General features: G+C 37.1%; 1 protein-coding gene across 3 annotated transcripts in view; it reads right to left on the reverse strand.

Annotated features, from left to right (window-relative positions):
- The window catches only part of NRF1 (nuclear respiratory factor 1), a 129256-nt gene extending 112220 nt beyond the window's left edge, over positions 1 to 17036 (reverse strand). Inside the window, exon 1 of one of the 3 annotated variants that reach the window (XM_074193706.1) lies at positions 16939 to 17036. Coding sequence is in view for 1 of the 3 variants with exons in the window: in XM_074193705.1 (XP_074049806.1) it covers positions 5442 to 5456 (15 nt within the window). In the remaining 2 variants the exon portion in view is untranslated. Of the gene's footprint in view, positions 1 to 5441; positions 8342 to 16474; positions 16587 to 16938 lie in introns of those variants that run through there. The other 2 variants (XM_074193708.1, XM_074193705.1) reach the window with 2 other exon arrangements.
- Between the last annotated feature and the right edge of the window lie 4163 nt (positions 17037 to 21199).

Consider the following 21199-nt stretch of genomic DNA (forward strand, 5'->3'; position numbering starts at 1 on the left):
CTTACTATCTCTTATACTTTATTTTCTTCCTTAAGGATATGATTTCTATCTCATCACATTCAATTTGGATCACTGTATACCATGATAACAATGTAAAGACTGGCCAATTACCTTCTGTGGGGGGTGGGGGGAGGTAAAATTATAAAACTCAAAATAAATGAAATCTTTAAAATGAGGGGGAAAAAAAGACTTGGCAACTGATTGGATATGCAGGGTGAGGAGTTGATGTTAATTCTTAAGTTATGAACCTGGGAGTCTGAAAGTATAAATGTGTTCCCTTAGAAATAGTAAGGTTTGGAAGAAGAAAAATGTGAGGGGAAATAATAAATTCAGTTTTGGACTTGTTCATTTTGAGATGCCTGGGACAGTGAATTTGATGTCCTATAAGCGGTTAGAGTCTAGCAGAGAGATTAGGGCTGGATCTATAGAAGTTGGGGGGAGAGGGTAATTTGCCTAGAGATGATAATTAAACCCTTGGAGAATTCATAAGATTACCAGAAGAAAGAACAGAAGGCCCAGAACAGAATCTTCAGGAACAACCACAATGAGGTGGCATGATATGAATGATGAATTAGGAAAGAAATGGAGGAGGAATGGTATATTAGGGTGATATGACACACTTGTAGGCCACTTCCTAAAGTCTCCTCCCATTCACTTCTGGCTTCCTCACAGCTCTGAGGAATGAGCTTTCTGCCTCGTTAAGACAGGGAACTTCAGCCATTCCATTCACTTCCTATAGTCTCCAGATCTGCCCTAGGAAGGGACCTCCCAATATATGATCTTCCCCCATTAGAATGAAAGATCTTCCCAGTCCTTAGCACAGTGTTTGGCAGAGACCATGTCCTTCATAAATGCTTTTCTCAATCTGTCTATCCATGGTCTTGACTTAACAAAGAATTCCCACAGGTCATCTAATACAATCTATGTCCATATGCTGAGGAATTTTCAATCTCATCAAGGATTCTGCTTTTTTTTCCTTCTATCCTGAATAAACAACCCCCACACACATATTCTGTGCCTCCACTCCCACAGCTTTCACTATTACTATACATTTGACTCCTGAAGTTCTCTCCCAAACTTAAGTGGGGCATTGCTAGTTGCCTGCTCTAACCTGAATGCTTTACTTCCAAGTGAACTCAATGTGTCCAAAACAAGCTCCTCCTTCTGACTTTTCTGTTCCTGTTAAGGCACTTCTATGTTCTCAGTGACTCTGGCTTAAAGCTTTATACACACACACACACACACACACACACACACACACACACAAATTTGTCTGTCTGTCTATACAAACCCAGGGGTAGAGGCATAAGGAGGGAATGAGTAGATTCAATCAATTGCTAAAATATGTGAATTCTAATGTCATATCATATAGGCCTTTCTTCCTTTCTATTTCTACAACTATCAACTCACTTCAGGAGCTCATTATTTCCTGCCTGCACAAATGGTTTTCTTGCTCTCCAAAAGGTCCTCTAGCTCCCAGCCTAGTTGGTTTGTTTTTTTAAAAGCACAGTTTTAATAATCTTACTGTCTCAAAAATATTTGGTGTTTTTTTTGTGACTGAGTTTGAATCCAGTCTCATACAGTTACATACAAGTCATTTGCCATCTGTCTGTCTCAGGGTCAGCTAGGTGGTACAGTAGATAGAGCACTGACCTTGAAGCCATGAGGACAGGAGTTTGAATCCAGTCTCAGACACTGGACACGTACTAGCTGTGTGACTTTGGGCAAGTCACTTAACCCTGATTGCCTCACATCCAGGGCCATCTCTAGTCATTCTGATCCATATCTGACCACTGGACCTAGATGACTCTGGAGGAGAAAGTGAGGCTGGTGATTTAGCACAGCACCCCCCCCCCCAACTCAAATCCAATTCATGTACTTGTCATGGCATCACCCCCCCCCCCGATGTCATGGTCCTCTTTCAAGAATGAAGGACAAATCTCATCTCAACTATACAATGAAGATAACTGTACATATCTGGTAGAAGTGCTGTAGGAACAAATGAAATCAAACTTGTAAAGTACTTAGCATACTGGCTTGGACCATACTGGATGCTTTAAAAAAATGCTATTTCTTTCTGGTGTGGTATTCAAGGCCCTCTGTGATCCAGCCCAACCCAACTCGTCAGCTTTCTCTCTCAGTAACTTTCACTAGACATACCTATATGCTCTGGTCAAACCCTAACACAAATTGTTACCTAAATGAACTTCTGCATCCCCATCTCTATACCGCTGTTCATGCCCCACCTAAAAAAATGCAGTTCCCTTTACATCTCCAGCTAGTAAAATCTGAGCAATCTTTCAAGATCCAATTCAAATACTGCCTTCCTCCATAGAACTTCTTTGATCCCTTTCTCTTTCAATGATACACATCCTTTGTGGGTTACCTAAAACAGAATAGAAAATGCAGTGACACCTTATTTACATAACAACCTTGACTGTACAGAACACAATAAAAAAACAGAACCAAGCTTGGTCTCAGAGAAGAGAAGATTATCTCCCTTCTTTATTGCAGAATTATGGAACTAGAAATAGAATACTGCATATATGGTCAGACTGATTGGCATGTCAGTTTATATTGATAAATTTTTTTTTCTTGCACTTTCTTCTTTATTTTTTGTTGTTAAGAGATGGGTTCCCTCAATAAGGGCAGAGAGAGAGGGATATATTCAGAAATGAAAATACCATGAAAACAAAAGATATGAAAATTAAAAAAAATATAACTGGGGCAGCTAGGTGGTGCCCCAGCCCTGGAGTCAGGAGTCAGGAGTATCTGAGTTCAAATCCAGCCTCAGACATTTAATAATTACCTAGTTGTGTGGCCTTCAGCAAGCCACATAACCCCATTGCCTTGCAAAAAAAACTCTAAAAATAAAATAAAAAAATACAACTTATCTTTCAAAAATAAAAATAAAGACATGTTTTAAAGAAGCTGCCATGATCATATGCAAAGTAACATGTATAGGTTTATGATCTCTTAGAAAAAAATCAAAACTTGGGAATTATGCTGCACAAATACTATGAAAAGTAAAAATATAATATTTACAATATATCACAAGAATTATGCTAACCATTTTTATATGCTTATGGCAACTACTTTAGAATCTTGGTTCTTCTATAATGACCTATGTTCTAGAGCATTATGACACCTGTGGACTATGTTCCAAAACCTTAAGATTTAGGCATTCAATAATACAATTCAATAAAATCAATGATTAAGCACTGCTTATAAATGTCACAAATAATACATACTTGTCCAGGAAATGATATATTAATCTTTCCTAAGTGAGGTCCTAACTTACATTTCTACATTATTATTTATGGCTAATACTAATTTCCTTAAAATATATTAATTTTTCATTGATAATACCTTCAAAAGTATTTGTAATATATGTTGAACTCCTATGATAAAATATATAGGGCAAATGACTTGTGTCATTCAATAATAATCCTTCCTCACAGGGATAGCTCTAACTGGCTTCCCCTGTCTTCCCCCATCTAGTCACAATCTATAGAGAAGAGAAGATGAATCAACTTCAAATGGCACATGAAGTGACCCTGTAAGTAGAAGCAGGTCATTTTGTATTCACATGACAAGAGCTGAATTCTTTCAAGTTAATGAAGATCATCATCTGTTGCATTTCTTTAATAGGCATTTTCACATGCATTACCTCATTTAAATCTCACAACAAACCATGAAGACAAGAATATTAACATTCATTGTCTACAAACAAGAAAAACTGAGACTCAGACTGTTCACATAAGGTCATAGCTAGTAAGTGCTAAAGGCTCCTCTACATACCAACTTCAGATTCCTAATCTAGTTCTTTCCATTATATCATAAATATAATGTAGAGACTTTTACTGTGGATTACAAAGTTTACATTTTTTAGAGACTCCTATCAATTGTCTTTTTCAATCATGTTTGGGGGCAAGGGTTAAGCTTTGGATCTACTGAATCTGAAGTGCTGGAAGGCCTCCAGGAGACAGAAAAGTGAAATCTGGAGCTCAGGAAGGAAGGCTGAGATGAGATAGAACTGAGAGTCTCTAATCTAATATAAAGGTAAGTGGAAATGGTTGCTAAAACAATTAAGAGAGGTAAGGAAGAGGAACAGTAGGACCCATACTAAAAAAAATATCAGACACATCTGCTCAAGAAGATGTAGCAGCTCCCTCTTGCCTCTAGGTCAAAAAACAAACTACTCAATCATGTTTTTTTTAACATTATTACTTTGGGCTTTTCTTCTTCTAGACTACCCTTCACTACTGTGTATTTACATTCCCAATCAGTTATTCTCTTTTGCTTCTTGGCTGATAACTTGCCACCATGGATTCAAATTTTTCTTTTCTACCAGTTATTTCTTCTGCACAGGCTATAAATTATGATTTCAAAATTCATGTTTCTCTTCTAAATCACCCAGGAATATTCTGCTGTGGTACTATCCTCTTTTGCATATCCTTCAAGTCCTCTGACATATTAGATTATAATTCATTTTCCTTTGTCTTGAAATATTTATTCATAGATATCTAGACTCTTCTAGGTGATCTGGGGGCCTTATCCCCTTCTCATTAACATCTTCCCTAATAGTTTTATCTACTTATGCTTAAAGTCTTTAAATAAGTTTTCTTTCTCCTGAGATCTTTGATAATTTCAATCTTTTTTTTCCTTTATATTTCCTTATTGTTCATTTTCTATCTCTTTCCTTTTGATGGTTGTTTCCTTGGAAGTGGTCCTCAAAGTCAGTTTTTTCATTCTCCTCCTTCCACACTGAGATATTTCACTGGCTTCTAGAGGGACAAAAGTGGCCCCAGTTGTACGCTGGGTTCTTTCCTTCAGGTTTAGTGGAGTGCCCCTAAATTTTGAGGGAACATATTGCTTATTTTTCATTCCCCAAGAGGAAGAAACTTTTTTTTACGTATGCCCTCCCTAATATACTTTAACAGAATAATGTGTAATCACAAAAGTCAAAGCACAAAAAGAAAGCTCTAAGTCATACATGTCAAAAGCTTCAGAGACGTCAGGAGGATAAGGAAAGAGAAAAAAGTAGAGCTCTGTATTAAGCTATAGACATCCCATTTTAGGAAGGACACTGAGAAGAGATGCAATGTGTCCAAAACAGTGATGAATTCTCAAAAACATGCAATATGAAGACCAGGCTGTTGCTGTTATTGTTTAGAGGAGCAGGATGGAACAATGGTTAGAGTCTGACCCTTGGAGTCAAGAAGGTCTAACCTCAAATAATTGCTACTGTGTGACACTGGACCAATTACTTAAAAGTTCCATACCTCAGTTTTCACATCTGTAAAAGTTTCCTTCCAAGTGAGATTCTTTTACCCAATGATTACTACTAATAAAAATTTTATCATTTAGATATTACTTTCAGATTTACAAAGCATGTTTTATACATCATCCTCACAACAAGTCTATAAAGTTTTACTTACAGGTATTATTTTCATCTGACAGATAAGGAAACTGAGACCCACAGTAAGTTTCACACAGTTAGGATGTATTGGAGATATGATTCAAACCCAAGATCTTTCCTGACTCCAAGTCTAGAACTCGTTCTGTCTTGCTTAGGAAGTTACTGTAATTTCAAGAAAATAGTTTCAGTACATTAGCAGGGAAAGAAGTCATAGTACAAGAGAATGAGAAAAAAATGGATAACGATAAAAAAGTGAAAGCACCAATGTACATTTTAAAAATAATCAGAAACTTAATTTTGAATATCAATGTAACTAATAAAGCTAGATTTTTAAACCACCCATCTACATTTAAATTAATTTCAATGCAAAAAAATGTGATAAACACTTCAATCAAAGTCTCCATCAGAATTTTCTTTGTCCAGGAATATCTCATTCAGTTTCACTTTTTTCATTTTTCACAAGTGCTCTCCAGATTTCAAGAGCCACTATACATTATTTTATTTTATCAAAATTTAACTATTGTCTATTGCTGAACATCTAGGCTGCTTCCATTTTTTTTCTGGAAAAAAAAACCAAATGCTATGAAAACTTTTGAAACACTTTTTTCATGAAACCAAGACATCTTCCCTGATCACATCTCTTTATTCCCCAAGTTATCTTTTATTTATTTATTTGTTTGTTTATTTTAGGTTTTTGCAAGGCAAATGGGGTTAGGTGGCTTGCCCAGGGCCACACAGCTAGGTAATTATTAAGTGTCTGAGACCGGATTTGAACCCAGGTACACCTGACTCCAGGGCCGGTGCTTTATCCACTGTGCCACCTAGCCGCCCCTTATATTTATTTTTTATAATGTTATTTAAGTATGTCATCCCCATTGAATGTGAGGATCAGGATTGTCATTTTTTTTGTCTTTGTATTTCCAATGCTTAGTACAATGACAATCACATAATAGATATTTTAAAATGCTGATTAATTGATAATATTTTAGGCTATCCCCAACAGTGAAAATTACCAAGTCTAAAAGGATGATTTTTGTCATCTTTACTGAATACTGTTATATTGTGCAAGTTTACAATTCTTTTTTTTTCTTAGGTTTTTGCAAGGCAAATGGGGTTAAGTGGCTTGCCCAAGGCCACACAGCTAGGTAATTATTAAGTGTCTGAGACCAGATTTGAACCCAGGTACTCCTGACTCCAGGGCAGGTGCTTTATCCACTACGTCACCTTGCGGCCCACAAGTTTACAATTCAAGGGATATAATGTACTTCACAACTCCCCACTGTTTCATTAATTTTATTTTTGTCAGTTTGGTGTGAGATCAATGATTGGTGGCTAGATCAAAGCAGTTTTAATTCACATCCTTGATACTAGAGTTGAGTTTTTTCCTCCAAGTATTATTATATCTACTATTCTTTTACAATTTGGCAACAAAAAGCATTGGAGTCATGACTCCAGTTCAACAGCTATTACATTCAGGGAAGTGTGCTAAAGGTGAATATAAAGGTTAAAGAAGGTATGGTATCTGCCTGAGGATAGGAAATGGCAGCTACACAAGTAACTATAAAATAAAAAAATATATATAAGAGATGCAAAATGTTATGTGAAGGGAAGTGGAAAGATTAAAAGAAAGTTTCATGGAGGAGGCAGCATTTGAATTGGGTTTTAAAAGTATTTTCAATAAGGGAAGTACATTCCAAAAAGAGAACAACATTAGCAAAAGAACTAAGAGGAGAATTTGGAATATATTCACAGAGAATGAAGGAAACAGTCCAGTTTGGCAGGGGAAGTAAGTTTTGAAAAGCAAGCTGGCACTATATTGTACTAGACTGGCCTTGAATTTCAGGTTAGGGGATGTTGGTCAATAACCCCTGATTAAGCATGTTCCAGGTGCCAGGCCCTCTACTAAGCCCTGGAGTAGGAAGTTTCCCCCAGTCCAAAAGGTTTGGCTCATGTGCCACACATTAGGGCCACCAACAAAACACCAAGACCTAACACCATGGAATACATTTCAGGAAGAACTCCATTCAGAAGAGAAACATGTGCATGATCAGAGCTGTGCAAAAGGAATAGTCACAAATCTGTCAGTATGTGGAGTAGGGCAAGAATATAAAGTGAGGGAAGAGGAGGCCACAGGTGAGAAGACCTATTAGTGATGGGACATGTGATACAGGAGAAGACAAAGGGGAATGGACCTCAGCAACAGATTAGCAATGAGAAGTAAAACCAAATTTATGAACAGAGAGCACTGTGTGATAAGGAGAAATATAGTAAAATCAGAAGAAGGGGGTTTAGGGAGAAAACTAAACTCAATTTGAAATGGACTCTTCTCCTGCAAAGACCACAATGAAGCATACTCTGATTGATTCTATTATCGATACATATAAAATGCACTGGCTCTCTAATTCACTTTCAATAAGAGGATAAATATGGATAGGAGCCCAATAGAATTACTAAAACAGTTTATTATGGCGAGTCCATTCATCCAAAAGTCTGCCCTGAAAAGTAGTAGAGAAATTCAAGTTAATATGTGGGAGAAAATGAGGTTAACCCAGGATTTAGAATTTAAGCTGCCTTAATAAATAAACACATTACTTCAAACTATTTGCTTCCCTCTGAAAAACCACAAAGGGAGATGGGAAGAGGGTAGGTCCCACCACAAGAAGCAAGTACTTCTTAGACAAGGTTTTTTTGTTATTTTTAAAAATAAAGTCCACAAACCAAATTAATTTATATGAAACCCTCATTTATGAAAAATTGAACCTATTACAGAAAGTAAAAAGTTTCTGTTTGAAAAAGCAATTTTAAACATTTTAATTCTATTAAAAAGTTGTAATATGTTTTTGAAAAGCCAAGTCCAAGGCTTTAGTGCAGAGATTACTTAAGAATTATGCCTCATGGGGCAGCTAGGTGGCACAGTGGATAGAGCACCAGCCCTGGAGTCAGGAATACCTGAGTTCAAATCTGACCTCAGACACTTAATAATTACCTAGCTGTGTGGCTTTGGGCAAACCACTTAGCCCCATTGCCTTGCAAAAAAACAAACAAACAAAAAAAACCTAAAAAAAAAGAATTATGCCTCATTAGATGTAAAGAAAAGTGACTAAATACTAAAACCAAAGCAAAATTTCATTAAAAAAACTGCCAAGTTATAAACTCACGTATCCCCCAAATAAAAAGGAGATGAGTAGGGGGAATGGTGGAAAAGAGTTTTAAATTTTCTATAGAGAACAAAAGGTTCTTATCCCTTAGGAAGTTAATACTTTCAAAGTAGAATTTCATACAATTTCTATAGAGGTTCATATAACTTAGCATTTAAACTACAGAAAGCTAACAAAACAACTTTTTCAATTTTGAAAGAAAGTCATTCCAATGGAGAAAGAGGTGGGGAAAAAAAATAGCACTAGAATTTCAGGGTACTAGTTCCTAATGTCAGGTAAAGATCTGGAAGAATGTCCAGGAAAGTTCTTTAGGAGAAACAACTTTCTTAGGAAGCAGTACACAAAAGGAAAGGTTGGAATAATATTTAGACCTGCAGAAGCCCAGAAGTCAATGAATCAAAAAGATCCAGAGTAAAGCAGAATATGACAAATTTACTTTCTTCTTAAGGAGGCAGTTCAAAAATTCAGGAGCCAGACATTTTCAGCTTTCAATGAGACAAAAACATAAGAGGTGAGAGGGAACCAGTATGGGATTAACCTGAGATTAAAACTCAAATTATTGTATTGTCATCAAGGACCCAAAAAAAGGATTCTGAAAGATCTTTTGGAAAGGCTCAAAAAAGAAAATTAAGTCTGTTTGGCTAGAGTACTCCCTGAGCTATAAACTAAGTGAAAACTTCTAGTCATAAGCAGACTTCTTTCAAAAGTATATAGTAAAAAGAGTCCAAGCCCAAGACTGAGAGATAGCTGGAGCAGGACACTGGACTTGGGAGTCTGAGAGGTCTACAAAACCTGCGCAGCTCAAACCCTTATATTAGAATTGTGACTGAGCTAGTAGTCATTGTCTCAATTTTCTCATTTGTAAAATGGGAGGAGTAGGGGAAGGGGAACTCGGTGACCTCTTATGATTCCTTCTAGCTCTGAATATATGGTCCTATAAAACAAGTACAGTAGTAGCTGAGACCAAAGAGGTAGGTCACAGCTGCCCACACAGACTGATATTGTCTAACACTGTCTACAGACTTTTCAAATTATTATGACAGTAAAATGAGAACAAAATAAGCAAGACTGAAGTGTATTTCCACTGTCAAATTAGATACATCAAAAATACAAAGTATCAAAGATAACAAACTGGCAGTTTTCAGAAGAGGGAATCAAAGTTATCAATAGTCATATAAATGCCAACTAAAACAACTCTGAGATACTACCTCACACCTATTATATTGGCTAATGTGACAGAAAAGGAAAAGGAAAAATATGGGAGGGGATGTGGAAAAATAAGAACATTAATGTACTACTGCAGATAAGAACTGGTCCAATCATTCTGGAGAGTATTTTGAAACTATGCCCAAAGACCTATAAAATTGTCTATACCATTTTCCAAAGATATTTTTTTAAAAGGAAAAAGGACTTATTTGTACAAAAATATTTATAACAGCTTTGTGGTGGGAAAGAATTAGAAATTAAGGGGATGCCCATCAATTGGGTAATGGCTGAACAAGTTGTGATATTTGATTGTGATGGAATAAGATTTTGATGTAAGAAATGACAAGCAGGATGATTTCAGAAAAAAACCTGAGAAGACTTATACGAACCAATGCAAAGGGGAGGAGAACCAGAAGAACACAACAACAGCAATATTGTAACAATGATCAAATGTGAAAGACTTATCAACTCTTTGATAACAGTTACCCAGGACAGTTCCAGAGGACACATGAAAAATACTATTCGTCTCCAGAGAGAGTTAATGAACACTACAGTGCAAACTGAAGTACAATTTTTTCACCTTCCTTGTTAATATGGAAACATTTTATATGACTTCACATGAATCATTGATATCATATTGTTTGCCTTCCTGATGAGTGGGAAGGGGCTATAAAAGGGAGAGAATTTGGAACTGAAAAAAAAGTACCACAGTGAAATTTCCACTAGGTGACACACTAGCCTGACAGTCAGTGTATGTTTATCACTGCCCTAAACATTTAATGAAGTTATTTGTCCTCCGTAATGATAGTGCATAGTTATATATAGCTATTTATATATTTATATAGCATGCATACACACACACACAAAGCACTTCCCCCCTAACAACTCTATGATGTGGATGGTATAAGTACCACAATTCTCACTTTACAGATCAAAATGAGGCAGAGAAAGAACATTTAAATCACTTGCCCAGGTTTAAGGCTAGGGTCAAAACTGGAATATAAAAACTGGTCCCCGGACTCCAAATTTCAGGCTTACCACACTGTTCCATGTGGTATCTTGTTAGAATTCTCAAGATATTACAAATCCAAGTAACAACCCAAATGTGGAAATGGAATTCAAATTGAGAGAGTACTGTATCTTCTAACGTAGTAAAGAGACAGCATGATGTAGTCTTTCCACTAGACTTGGAATAAAAGGATATGATTTGGAATTCTGCTCTGTCCATCTACTTATTTGTGAACATTGGATAACTTGTTTAACATTTCTAGGTCTCAGAAAGGGTTAGAAGAGATGACGTCTAAGATCTCTTTCAGCTCTATAGTGTGTGATCCTAGAAAAAATGAAAAAAGCAATGTGTAGGTCAAAGACTAAGAAGAAAAGTACCATATCCAGAGTTCTAAATGAGGAATCTGTTAGTACCAAAAGGTGTTTCCATGATGGAGATTTTAAAAGAATATGATCATATATCTGGGGGTTGAAGGATCTATGAAAGTACTTGGTCCAGTCTCTTCTTTGTACAGATGAGGAAACAATCTCAGAAGTTAAATAAAGTATTCTCCATTCAATTTTAGAAACATGAGCACAGAAAATGGCTATTATTATAACACATTTATAATTGATGAAAGGCTTTGAGCATCTTAGATTCTTTATATAGGATATATGGGACAAGAATTGCCAAGAATGAAGTGTTGGGGACTTCTTGCAATGTATACCACTAGAGGGAGTACCCAGATCAATCAGATCATATATTCACTGAAGTGAATAAATTCAGTTTCACAATAATTTTGGAATTCTGCAGAACACTGTAAACTAGGTGCTACTATCATCTTTGCTGAGAGAAAACTAAGAAATGATTTATGTATGACCTTGCCTATATCACTCAAGTCGTATTGACATTTTAATACAAACAATTGCCAACTTTTAAATTCATTTCAAATGTTCATTTTGTCTGATGTGAAAGGAACTCAGGAGATCTTCTCACAGAAATATTTATTCAACAACTATTTACTGAATACCTGCTGTCATGAAGTCTGGTTAGTTTCCCAAGCTAAACCACAAATGTCCATCTAATCTATTATATGCATAATTTAATTATAAATAGCACCAGCCTATGTTCTAGAAACAGGAAACCAGAAAAGTAAATGAGTTTCCTCCTCTTTTCCTGGTCACAAAAACAATCATAGACAAAATTATATATATATATCTATATATATCTATATCTATATATATATATAATTCATGTATATACCATAGTTCATGTAGTTTATAACTCTTTCTCTCTCTCATAAGACTAGTACCTCATTTCACACTCTTACAATCAACCATGGCCTACTATTCCCCCAAATGAAAACCCACATTCCCTCAATTCATACAATCTCAAGGATGAGCTGCTTTCCTTTTTAATTGTATATTTCTAAGTTAATTCACACCAATATGATAATGACCAGAAAGCCCTTAGCCTTCCCAGGATATCTGAATTCATTAGTAGAGTATGATTAAATCCAAACAAAACAAATAATTGGTAGAATTTGAGACATTATAACAAAGTCAAGTAAACATTCAGGCAAAAATGAAAGAAAGTTTTTAAGTTGGTCAGTCTGCCACCTGGATTGTTTCACCAAGTTATTTTTGCTTTTCCCAACTTTTCCCCTTCTTAATAAATATCTAACACCAAAGATTATTTAAATCACAGCTCTATAGTCAAAGCATAGCAGAGCCAACTTTTAAAATATGGATAATTTGTAAATCAAGAATGCCTGAATTCTGCAATTCCCTTGGGAAGAAAATTTTGCATTAGAATCCAAAATTCTCAAGAAAATTATGAAGTGAAGACAAATTAAGAGTTTTCTCCAACCCCCTTCCTTAGGTTTGGGCCTCATTCCTTCGGCAATAAGTTACTTAAACTCTATAATGAGGGCAGCTAGTTGGCACAGTAGATAGAGCACCGGCCCTGGAGTCAGGAGGACCTGAGTTCAAATCCAACCTTAGACACCTAATAATTAGCTAGCTATATGACCTTGGACAAATCACTTAACTCTATTGCCTTGCAAAAAAAAAAAATGGATGACTATATTTTTATTACAATTTCCTCATTTCTCTATTATCATTCAGTGACAGGAGCAAGAGTGGTTTTGAATGTCTGCTTTTAGAATTATAACTACTAGCGATGGAATACAAATATTTCCAAACTGAATATCTGAAGCTTCTTTGCATAGATTACAGATATCAATTAAAAGCACTTCCTAAAATTCTATTTAAATTGCTAGTCAATCTGCACATTTATGCACTTGGAAGTCAACTAATTCAAATAAAGCACAGAAAAAAACACTTCTGTACTACAAAATATAAACATAGTAAGTATTCATAATCACTAAACTTTCATCAAAAAGTAGGATTGGTAGGTCTTAGAAACAAGTTTTGACACAAGCCTATATAACTAAAAACTCAGTCATCATTTGCTATGCTAGCAAACTAAAAGTCTTCTTTGTCCCAAATGCTTCCACTACAACCTGATACAATTCTTTCAAAAACTCACCTGCTCAAGAATAGCTGGTTTCAAACTGAATTCCTACATTTAAAACTACCTGCAATAACTGTTTTAAGAATGGGGAGAAAGATATAATTTTTTGAACCCAAGAAATATTTCTTCACTGACCAGATAATCTTAGAGGGGCAAGTGACAATGTCTCCATTTCAGCATGATGGAAGTAATACTCCATAGGGTGGGGGGTGGCTCTGACTGGACATCACTTTCCCTACATATTAAATTTTCTTTATAAAGGTATAACTAAACATCACAATGGGGCCTTCAAGCATCATATAAGGTTTTTTCCAATAATTAAACCCACTTGTATTTAGTTGGGATTCTAATAACTGTCTAATCCTGAATGGAACTCTGGAGAAAACAGTAATATAGAAGTTACCTTGACTAGTTACTCTACTTCCTTTGTGCAGATATTTTTCATTTTGAGTTTTGTCAATGGTACAATAAAAATAACTGTAGGCTTAAGTTTCTTCTCATTAAATCAAACTAAAAAGTACCCACGGGTTGAGTATGGTGTCTTTAAGTATCTTAGTTTTTGTCTGACATCTTTTCCTCTATCAACCTTCAAAAGTACTAGGGTCAAGAAGCAAACTCCAGATTTAAGCATTAACTTCAATTTACATAAATTCCTGAAGAGATTAAAAATAAGAGAGATCTCATTCTCAAAGTCAACAGTCATGAATAAAGATGGAGAAGCTAGAGTAGATTCATCTATGTACTGAGATTTTATGAAATCTGTGATTCATCCAGTGAGGATTCTCCTGCCATAATGCAGATAGGCAACTTTTGAATTCGCTAGGTCTTAGACCTGAATCCTAAAAAATCCAAGACCAACCCCTCTCCACTGTCCACTGCCTCATGTTTAGAGGAGTGACACTAGCTCACTTTTACATAGCATTTTTAAGGTTCAATGTTTTTCTCACAATAGTGTTGTACAGTGATCCAATTGTCTTTTGAAAATGTATTATCAAGCATAAAATTTAAGTTTCATCCCGTGTCCAAAATAAATGAGCCTGGCTCTAAAAGTGATTTGGAAATATGTCACCTTTCCCTCTTGATTGCTCTTTGCTAGGCTTGGGGAAACTTTAATTTGTAGATTAACCCTGGTTGTGCCTATGAACTTTGTTTTATTGGGGGAATAGTAAAGGAAACAGTAGTGAGTGATGATAGTGCCAATGAAATATTCAAAGGCCCAAGATTTGTATTTATCTGCAAGACTGATTTTACAAACACAATTATATATAGACTACAAAGAAACCAGCTCCATCTGGAGACAGCACATGTTGTCACACAGAGATCTAAATTCAGATATCGAATTTCCTGGACTAATTACAGCCGCAGATAGTGAACTCAAACTCCTGGTAAAGTGAGAGGATAGCACTTCTGCAGTTCAGCTATCCCTCCTCTAGCCATCTTGACAGAAAAACAGGTGCTAGTGATTATCCAGTAGACCCCTATCCAAGGTTGATGGGTTTTGTTCTCATGACTTCTCACACAGGTACTCACCTGATGTACATGTATTTTCCCTATGTAGCACTGAAAAAGCCTTGGTAATGTCTTTCAGCTCTATATAATTTCACTCTTCAATGCCAGAGGCAGGACTTTTAACATCTGGGTATTGTTCTTTTGAAGAGTTTTAAGAGTGTATACTCTATGAACCCTTAAAAAACCTAAAGGTCAGAATATGAAAATGTACTTGCATGTTTGAATATTTACCTATATCAAATTGCTTTACTGTCTCAGAGAGGGAGAGAGAGAAAATTGGGAATTCAACACTTTTTTAAATAAATGTTAGAAATTCCTTTTACATGTAATTTGGGAGAGGGAAGAGAAATCAAGCATTAAAAAAAAAAGACACCTAAAATCAATGTAAGGACTACCAAATAACGCAGAAACACTAGTTGATAAGAAAATTTTATTTGCTACTTTCTTCAACACTCATTTTAAAATATTATTGATAAATGTCTGTTCCTAGCACCTCACAGCACGTCTTTTGAATGATGCCATTAAGATTAAATTTTATATCAACTGTCTTAGCATTACTGTCTGGCTTAGGTGCAGGTAGTCTAGGGATAATTCCCAGTTCAGCTTTTGGTTCATGGGAATTTTAGACTTTCAGATGTCTGAAACACACACACACACACACCTGTTAGGCAGAAAATATTGGTTGTGGAATTCACGTGAGAATAGGGGAATGAAAAACTCAATCACTATTAATATCTTCATCAATCCCTTACCTGTTACCCCAACCACCTTTTCCTGAATCCATAGGCTAATTTTTTTTAAAACTCTAAAAAAATTTCCCTACAAGGGAGGGGAAGGGGGGCTTTTGAAAATTATTTATTGGTCTATTTCAAAGCATGGGAAAAAATCTGCTAAATATGACCAAGTGAAGCAATGAGTAAAATTGATAGCCCATCTATAGGATTGAATTGACGGTGAAAACATAGTATATTCCTGAACTAATTTGAAGACTTTTGCAACTGTGAAAAAGACATTTGCATCTTCTTCTATTTGAATCTCCTTCAAGCTTTCCAACATGACTATGTGGGGCCCCTTCCATATTTCTCAGCCAGAGCTGTTTAAGAGCATTCACAAATGCCAGTTAGTCCGCCGCTCTGGGGATGAGGGCGGGCAGCTCCTGTGCCACTAGTGCGAGTTAGATACCAACCCAGCCACAGGCAATCTAGGAGACAGGGTGCAGGGCAGGCGACGGCAGGGGGGCTGAGATGACAGTGCCAATCATCGCCCAGCGGGTCCTTCGCACGGACGCTGAACCCATCCTGTCAACATCTGACAGACTCGTCCGACATTTCAGCGTTTGCTGAATTGAACCCAACCACCATTTTTTTTTTAAAAATGGGGGAAAAAAAAAATCAAGGCCCGGCATCCTCGGGTGATGCCAAGCGCCCCCAGCGGGACCCCGAGCCAAGGCCGAGGAGGTGCCCGTTTTCAATTGTGAGGTCTGCCAAGGGGAAGGCGGGGGCGGGCAAGCACAGCGCCTGCACCCGGCCGGGCCCCCCCAGCGCCGCGCAGGTCCCGGAGGATAACGGGGCGCAGCGGGGTCGGCGCTGGCCCTCGCCAGGCGGGAGCTCGGCCGCTCGGCCGCTCGGCGCACACGAGGACGCTCGGAGCCCCCACCTGGCTTCCTGGGCGGCCGGGGCCCTCGGGGCAGGCCCGTGCCAGGGGCAGGGTCTTCGGGGGCGGGGGGCGCCCCTCCGCCCGGGCTGGGCACGCCAGGGCTCCGGCCGCCTCGCTCGGGGCAGAGGCGGCGGAGCGCCATGTTCCCGGCCGCCGGGGCGGGAGCTGGCGGCCCCGGGGGCCCGCGGGAGGCCCGGGCCGAGGCGGGGCGGAGGCCGCGGCCCGGCCGCCCGAGGCGCCTTCTCGGGCCGGCGCCTCCCTCCCGGCCCGGGGCCTAGCGCGGCCTGCGCATCCGCGGAGTGGCGGTTTGGCGGGGCCGGGCCGCGCCGCAGCCGCCGCGCCCCGAGGCCGGGGGGGCGCCGCGGGAGCGCCGGGGCGGGCCGGCCGGCGGGCTGGCGGGCGGGCGGCGTGATGCGGCTGCGCCGGGGCTGAAATAGCTGGAGATTGCGCGGTAGGGCACTCACCTCAGAGCGGCTGCGCTACCGCGGGCCTGCGCCGTGGAGACTGCGACCGCGCCGGCTCCTCGCCGCCTCCTGCCACCAGCGGCAATGGCGAGAGCTACCGCCTCTGCCGCCGCCGCCGCCGCCGCCGCCGCCGCCGCCGCCGCCGCCGCCGAGGAGGAGGAGGAGGAGGAGGAGGAGGAGGAGGACGAGGCCGAGGCCGAGGAGGAGGCCGGCAGGGGAGGGGGGGGAGCACGCACGGCACGCACGGACCCTCCGGCCTCCCCGCCCGCCCGCCCCGCCGCCATGATGGGGAGGTCGGCGCGGCTCCTCCGCGGCCCGCGAAGCGCGCGAGCCCGACGCGGCGGCCCCGCTCCCTCCCCGCCCGCCCGGCTGCTGGGACACGGAGCCGCGCCGGGGCGGCCGCCGGGGACACGGCGCGAGGGGCGGGCGCCGGAGCCGGACGGGGCCGGAGACGAGCGCCGGCAGCGACCTTACCAATATGGTGCCTCCGCAGGCCGGGCCGCCGCTCGGCGACCTGCCTCCCGGCGGGCCTCGCTTAGGGCGCCCCGCGGCCTTCCAGAACCCCGGCCCGACTCCCGCCTCCCCCGGGGACGCCCCGCACTCGCACGCCGGCACACGGAGCAGCCTCGGCGGGCATGAAGCTGTAGGTGCGAGCAGCGGGCCGGGGCATGGCGTTTGGGCCGGTAGGGAACCCAAACATGGCCCCGAAGCTACACGAGAGCCGCTCTCAGCAGAAAGACGCTGCGCCGCGCCGTTGTGGACACGGAGTACTTAATAGGTGGCAGGTGTGCATATTGCATATCGATAGGATACGAATTCTGTATTAAATGTAGGGCATATTGCATATGAATATAGCACGAATTCCATATTTACGATGTACTGCATATATCAAATATGATAGTGTATATACGAATTCTATATTAAATGTATGACATATTGCATATGAATATAGCACGAATTCCATATTTATGATATATTGCATATGTTAAATATGATATTGTATATAAATACGAATTCTATATTAAATGTATGACATGTTGCATATAAATATAGCACGAATTCCATATTTATGATATATTGCATATGTTAAATATGATATTGTACATAAATAGAATATGAATTCTATATTAAATGTATGACATATTGCATATAAATATAGCACGAATTCCATATTTGTGATATATCGCATATATTAAATATGATATTGTACATAAATAGAATATGAATTCTATATTAAATGTATGACATATTGCATATAAATATAGCACGAATTCCATATTTGTGATATATTGCATATGTTAAATATGATATTGTACATAAATACGAATTCTATATTAAATGTATGATATATTGCATATATTAAATATGATATTGCATATAAATAGAATATGAATTCTATATTAAATGTATGACATATTGCATATGAATATAGCACGAATTCCATATTTATGATATATTGCATATATTAAATATGATATTGCATATAAATACGAATTCTATATTAAATGTATGACATTGCATATAAATATAGCACGAATTCCATATTTATGACATATTGCATATATTAAATATAATATTCTACATAAATAGAATATGAATTCTATATTAAATGTATGATATATTGCATATAAATATATCACTAATTCCATATTTGTGCTATATCGCATATATTAAATATGATATTGTATATAAATAGAATATGAATGCTATATTAAATGTGTGACATATTGCATATGAATATAGCACTAATTCCATATTTATGATGTATTGCATATATTAAATATAATATTCTACATAAATAGAATATGAATTCTATATTAAATGTATGATATATTGCATATAAATATATCACTAATTCCATATTTGTGATATATCGCATATATTAAATATGATATTGTATATAAATAGAATATGAATGCTATATTAAATGTGTGACATATTGCATATGAATATAGCACTAATTCCATATTTATGATGTATTGCATATATTAAATATAATATTCTACATAAATAGAATATGAATTCTATATTAAATGTATGATATATTGCATATAAATATATCACTAATTCCATATTTGTGATATATCGCATATATTAAATATGATATTGTATATAAATAGAATATGAATGCTATATTAAATGTGTGACATTGCATATGAATATAGCACTAATTCCATATTTATGATGTATTGCATATATTAAATATGATATTGTACATAAATAGAATATGAATTCTATATTAAATGTATGACATAATGCATATATAGCACGAATTCCATATTTGTGATATATTGCATATATTAAATATGATATTGTATATAAATAGAATATGAATTCTATATTAAATGTATGATATATTGCACATAAATATATCACGAATTCCATATTTGTGATATATTGCATATATTGAATATGATATTCTATATAAATAGAATATGAATTCTATATTAAATGTGTGACATATTGCATATAAATATAGCACTAATTCCATATTTATGATATATCGCATATATTAAATATGATATTGTATATAAACAGAATATGAATTCTATATTAAATGTATGATATATTGTATATAAACATATCACTAAGTCTATATTAAATTTATGAGACTGTATATAAATATATCACTAAATCTATATTAAATTTATGAGATATTATATATAAATATATTTAATCCTGTATTAAATTTATGAGATATTGCATATAAATATATCACTAAGTCTATATTAAATATGACATGTTGCATATAAATATAGAATGAATTCCATATTTATGATGTATTGCACATATTAAATATAATGTATATACGAATACTATATTAAATGTATGACATTGCATATAAATATATCACTAATTCCATATTTGTGATGCATTGCATATATTAAATATAATATTGTATATAAATACAAATTCTATATTAAATGTATGACATATTGCATATAAATATAGCACTAATTCCATATTATGATGTATTGCATATATTAAATATAATATTGTATATAAATATGAATTCCATATTAAATGTATGTTATATTGCATATAAATATATCACTAATTCCATATTTATGATATGTTGCATATATTAAATATGATATTGTATATAAATAGAATATGAATCCTATATTAAATGTATGACATATTGCATATAAATATAGCACTAAATCTATATTAAATATGAGATATTGTATATAAATATATCTGATCCTGTATTAAAATTATGAGATATTGCATATAAATATGTCACTAATCCTATATTAAATTTATGAGATAGTGCATATAAATATATCACTAATTCTGTATTAAATTTATGAGATATTGCAAATAAACATTACTAATTCTATATTAAATTTAAAGATATGCACTTAATATGTAATGTACTATCTATTACATAATTTATCATAAATATGTATGATATTGATATACCTAATGTAAATACATTAAGACTCAATTATAGGGGTGGCTAGGTGGCACAGTGGATAGAGCACCGGCCTTGGAGTCAGGAGTACCTGAGTTCAAATCTGGCCTCAGACACTGAATAATTACCTAGCCATGTGGCCTTGGGCAAGCCACTTAACCCCATTGCCTTGAAAAATCTAACAACAACAAAAAAAGACTCAATATATAACATATTGGTATTAAATTGCAGGCATTAAAAGTAAACATTACACTTAATATGCAATATATTGTTTAATGTATTATATTTTCATAAATAAAGTATATTGGTGTATTAAATTTTAATATGTCACACATAATGTCATCTATTTTAGTCTATATTTTCATTCTAAATACATATACGATATATATTGATGTGAAAGTACGTGTAGGGGCGGCTATGTGGCGCAGTGGATAAAGCACCAGCCCTGGAGTCAGGAGTACCTGGGTTCAAATCTGGTCTCAGACACTTAATAATTACCTAGCTGTGTGGCCTTGGGTGAGCTGCTTAACCCCATTTGCCTTGCAAAAAAAACCTAAAAAAGATTCTTTGAAAAACAAAATTATGCCATAAGGAAGTGAAAATATGAAGAATTGAGAGGAATGAAATCATGAAGTAAGACAAAACAGAAATACAAGGCAAAAGAACAACGCACATGAAGACAACACAAAAATGCAACATCTCACTGGTCAAATACAATGGACAATGTGGTTAATAGACAAAAATTAAAGCACATGCTCTTTCTGTTAACAGCTTTAATCTACAAAATTAAAGAGTGGCAAGTACTACCATTGACACCACCACCTCAAAAGACAAACTGGGCAT

This window comes from Macrotis lagotis, chromosome 7 (assembly GCF_037893015.1).
Source record: "Macrotis lagotis isolate mMagLag1 chromosome 7, bilby.v1.9.chrom.fasta, whole genome shotgun sequence".
Classification (NCBI taxonomy): domain Eukaryota; kingdom Metazoa; phylum Chordata; class Mammalia; order Peramelemorphia; family Peramelidae; genus Macrotis; species Macrotis lagotis.